Source organism: Diplotaxodon limnothrissa, linkage group LG17 (assembly GCF_057381915.1).
Source record: "Diplotaxodon limnothrissa isolate DT_005_m linkage group LG17, D_limnothrissa_male_GT1.1, whole genome shotgun sequence".
NCBI lineage: Eukaryota > Metazoa > Chordata > Actinopteri > Cichliformes > Cichlidae > Diplotaxodon > Diplotaxodon limnothrissa.
Genome location: NC_140612.1, coordinates 12,552,932 through 12,557,945, shown reverse-complemented (window position 1 = coordinate 12,557,945; position 5,014 = coordinate 12,552,932). Strand labels below are relative to the sequence as shown.

General features: G+C 46.7%; 1 protein-coding gene across 1 annotated transcript; it reads left to right on the top strand.

Annotated features, from left to right (window-relative positions):
• Positions 1-754: 754 nt before the first annotated feature.
• Positions 755-4,035, top strand: LOC146614678 (uncharacterized). Its single transcript, XM_085375949.1, has one exon. The coding sequence runs from the start codon at positions 1,780-1,782 to the stop codon at positions 3,985-3,987; it is 2,208 nt and encodes a 735-aa protein (XP_085232075.1). The 5' UTR covers positions 755-1,779; the 3' UTR covers positions 3,988-4,035.
• The last annotated feature ends 979 nt before the right edge of the window (positions 4,036-5,014 follow it).

Below are 5,014 nucleotides of genomic sequence, written 5' to 3'. Positions count from 1 at the left end.
CCACTGCATTATGCCTTCTTCTGAACTGCACTACAGGAGGTGCTTAAATTACAGGTCAAAAGACATTTTGTCACTAATGGAGGGCATGATTTGTGGGGGACAATGTGTTTACTTCTGCCTTGTTTATATTTACAAAAGAAAATATATTCCATGTTGATATAATTTGATGAACAACCACTTAAGGGTGTCTGTTGCTGGTGAAGAAAATATAATCCGATCAAACATTATTCAGCTTTAAATATTGTTCAGCTTTAAAGTTACTGTGCAACTGTGTAATAAAAATGTGTGCTCACGACTTTGGCCTTGAGAGCGATAAGAAGCGATCGCCTCATCCTGCAGGTGCAAGATATCTGCAAGCGAAGAGACTAGAACACCCAAGGCCGCTTTCCTTTTATGGAGTTGTTTTTCTGCTAATGCAGCACTTTCCTCACAACCCCCTCCTGTAAGTTTTAGAGAATATATACCCATCCTCACAGCAAATATGAGGAATCTCCTGATGTGAGCTGTGTTGAGAGATTGTCTCTGTCTCAATAAAAGTTCACTGATTCCCCATCTGCTGCAGGTGTCCGGTTGTCTTCATTCTCCGCCAGCCTGGTTAAGTCAATTCCTCCTTAACATCTAAAAGAACCTATTTAATGAAGGAAGACGGGTTCACTTTGTGTTTAATATTATTCTATTGCTGTTGTTGTTTTTTTTATATCCTTCAATTGGCGTCACGGAACAGGATCCGCTCCAGGGCAACTGGAACGGATGGGAGGACATCGGCAGTGGTCTGAGTGAACGGAGTTTGGACAAAAGCTGTGTGCACACAAAAACAAGGTAAGCAGACCTTTTATTTCTGCTATATTGAACATTATAAAAATACTTAGTGTCCAAACTCCTAGTAATTCATAACCAAAATTGTCTGGCTTACTTAAGGCTTGTTGAGAATCAGACAAGTGAATAAGAAATAAGTGAATAAGAGATAAGTGAATAAGTGAATAAAGATAAGAGTGAACTGAGGTCTGACCACGGTTGCAGCCGACGGGTTGCTCTCCGGTGTCGGATAAATACCTCAGTGCAGGTCTGGGACCTTGAAAGGGTTTATTAGTAACGCCTTTCTAAACAAATTAAAAGGTTAAAGGCCTTGAGAATATTTTTTAGTAATATTCTCTAAACTACAGAAGGGTTAGGAAGGCCCAGAGGACTTTATTAGAAAAGATCCTCTAAAACTTAAAAAGGAGAAGTACTGGTTGGAGTCCAAAGGAGGGGTCCCTTTGATCAATAGGAGAAAACGGATCTCTTCTTAAAACCCCGATGATTTTAGTGTTTTAAATGTTTTGATGTTCTGTTTGATATTGGACACACATAAATACACGCTGAATGCTTGCTGTGGAACACTGGGCAGGACAGTTTGGTTCTCCGTTGTTCACAGATTACACAATTAAAGGAACTAGGTTCCTCTTTTGGTTAAAATAATACACCACACATAGAATTTTTTTTTACACATTTATTACATACATAAGGAGGGTAATGAGTGACTGCAGGTAATGTATGAAGTGTGAATGAGACGTGTGAACAAGGTGACAACCAACTAGCACCCCTATCAGGAAGCTCTAGGCAAGGTTACCCGCCAGACTCCGGTTTGGTAGAAGCTTGGTAACACCTGAAGGGATATTTCAGTGCTGACTCACCTTTAAAGCAGCGCCCCAGCTGTTAGTGCCTAACAGAGGCAGAAACCCAGCTGGCCCAAATTCTCCTTTAAAATCAATAAAAGAACACTCCTCCATTGACAGTAAAATGGATGGAGAATTAGATCGAGAAACTAATGATGATGGTTGGGGTCCCGGTGTTATTCTTAGCACATTGGGAGAACAATTAACATGTGTTGAGACAGTCATCAACTCCACACACCAGCCTAAAGAAGCAAAAAAGCAGAAAGAGTCATTGAGGAAAACAGCTGAAAGGTTAATGAAAGAAAAGGGAAAGGACGAGGGGAGTAGTGGTAATTGGGGAATAATTTGGCAGAATAAGGCTATGCAGGCAAAAGAGAAAGAGGAAGAAGCCAACTCAGCAGCAGCAGGTGCAGGTGTGATGAGCGGGGTGAGACACAGAAAGGAAGCAGATAAGCACGCAGGCCGCAAAGTTAAATTTAATCACTGGGTGTGTTTATGGGAAACTGCAAAACCACACATGAAGAAAAATAGGTCTCAGCCACCTCCCTATTCTGCCTCAACTCCTCCCTCAGCAGGCATATATCCGGTACTTAATATCTCTGGTGGAATAATGACTATTGGAGAAGAACCGCCCGTAGCTCCAACTCCCATAGATACCAAGCATTTTTGCCCAGGAAGCTCCTCTCTGTCGGCGACATCCTCAGCTAGTAGTAGAGCCCCCTCCTCTATGTCCCATTGTTCTGGAACCGGATCTGAGGGCCTAACTGACCCATTTGCGAGCGCACCATTTGCGGTTCGAATGAACAGACAGGAACCCACTGAACAACAATTAACTGATCTAGAAGCAGCATTACGCAGCTGCTTAAATGAACATAGGTCAGTGGTCCAGGTGAATAATCGTGTTGCGTCAGCCCCCCTTTCCCGGTCCAACCCCTTTGCCAGCACTCCTGTCGCTGTTAAGGGAGATCTGACCGCTACTGCAAAAACTGAGCCTGGCACTTCACCAAATGTCACAGTTACCATGTCTTTGGTGGGCCGTCAGGATCCGGAAACACAGATGAGTTTAGCCCACGTTTTTGCTGACACTGCTACCCCACCAGGCGGGGGAAAAACTGAGGATACTGATGATGAACTCAGTGACCTTAACAATACACCCCTCTCTACCTCTCCCAGTTTAGGATATCAGACTAGATCTAAGGGCCCTGTGCCTCAGCCTCCAGGCATGTTTCCCCTGGTCCAGACTAAAGCGCAACGTACACCAGTGTATCAACCTTATTCATTCGGAGATGTCCAGGCCCTAGTGGACAAACTCCCTGACATAATGGAGGGAGGGAATGCCTGGTTGGCTGGTTTGGATAAATACACAGCTGGACAGGACCTCGCACTGGGAGATTTTAGAGCTATTATAACTAGGTGCACATCCCGATCTCAGGCAGCGGACCTGGAACAAAATGCGGGTACTACCATGCATGAGAACGAGGTGCCACTGATGCAGGCCTTGAGGTTTATTGGACCGGCCCTGCGCAAACAATTCCCACCCAAAAATCAAGGCACCTTACAGAAATTTAAATGGGAGGGAAAGCAAAATCCCACCCATTATCTAAATCAGGCTGTTGAAGACTGGGTGAACCATACAGGTCATCACCCCAGTAGGACTTGTTCACAGAGCATGTGGTTTAGAAGGGCGGTGCTGAGGGGCATTCCGGAGTCAGTAAGCCAGAAAATGGAGGATAATCCTGATTTGCAGGACTGTGACTTTGCAATCTGGAAGAAACATTTGATTTTTAATCTTAACAAAGTGCAGATTAAGTCTGATGATAAAGCGGAGAGCGTCGAAGATTTACAGTTGCAACTGTTGAAGGTTCAGCTGCAGAAAGCTAAAAACGACCTGGGTGGAAAAGGTGACAAGCCTAAAAAGCAGCTTGTGGCCGCTGCGGCTCCCCCTCCTGGTCCAGTTGCCCCTGATTTGTATCCGAACCCATGGCCAACTGATCCACAGCCCCCCCAGTATGGTGCTTATCACTCCCCGGCCCCTTATGGGCAGAGAGGTTCCCCATTTGGAGGAAACAGAGGTGGTTTCAGGGGAAGGGGTCAGATGGGAGGTGGTAGGGGAGGCCAGATGTATGTTTGTTTCCGGTGTGGACAACCTGGACACTGGGCTAAAGCGTGCCCTTTGAACCCGGCTGCTGGAAGAGGCAGGGGAGCCCGTGGTGGGCCCTATCAGCATCCTGGCCACAGAGGTGGACCTCGTGGTGCTTTAGTTGAAGTGCCCCCGGCCCCACAGATGCCTGTGATGGGGTGGGAGTACTACGAGGGTGGTCCCCAGCTATAGGACACCCCACAGACTGCCCAGGACGGTGAAGGGACAACGGCGGACCCTATGCTGTCCATAACTGTAGATACAAGAAGAAGCAGCTTTTTAGTGGACACTGGAGCTACGTACTCCACCATTAAGGATGTTGCTCGTGAAAGACTTACTGACACAGTGATTACAGTGGTGGGCATATCTGGGGAACCTAAAACTCTGCCTTACACCGTGCCCCTCCCCACAACGGTTGGAGATCAGACTTTGTTACACAGCTATGTGTGTTCAAAACAGGCTCCTGTGAATTTACTGGGAAGAGACTTGTTGATTAAATTAGGAGCCACAATACTCTGCTCTTCACAAGGCCTAACTGTGACTCTCCCTACTGGGGTTGTGCTTCCCTGTTCTGATGGGCCAGAGGGAGGTGGTCAGTTTCTGCTGCAACCCTCCTCCTGTTTAGCGGACTCTGCTGACATCTACTGGGCATTATTGGAAGTTGAAACACCTGCTGAACCAGGAGTTTGTACTGCTTTTCAGCAATGGCGGCCGTGGCTCTCACTCCTACATCCTTATGTCCCTCCCCCTGACCCACCTCATGTTACACTGTTTTATGACAGGCATGACACCACCTGGTACCAGCACATGTTCCAAGAGCAGTGTGAGGGGCGGGCTTGGTCTCTGAACATGTCGTGCATTTTTGCGGCACCGGAGGGAGTGGCAGCAGCGGTTACTTTTACAACAGATCAATTACAGTGGTACATGATGTCTGATGAGGCAGCTCCCCATGTGTCACTGGCCTTACATCCTGGACACCAGGCTAAGGAGCTGGGTGGAATGGTTAAACGTTCCCTTGCGGCCACTGACTGGACACCTACAAAACTCCCACAGGTTTTGTTTTCTCCATCTACCAAGACATACCAAATTTTAAATGATTGCTTTAATTCCTCAACACTGCAACATAGAGTGGTCAGCGGGTCACATGGCAGAGAACACACAGACCACTGTGATGCTGCGCCTTTACTCGACTCTCTTCCAGATTGTTTGTGGTCCCATG

Bases quoted from the DNA above. Each gene is read 5' to 3' on its own strand.
- LOC146614678 (XM_085375949.1), top strand. From the start codon at position 1,780: ATGGATGGAGAATTAGATCGAGAAACTAATGATGATGGTTGGGGTCCC.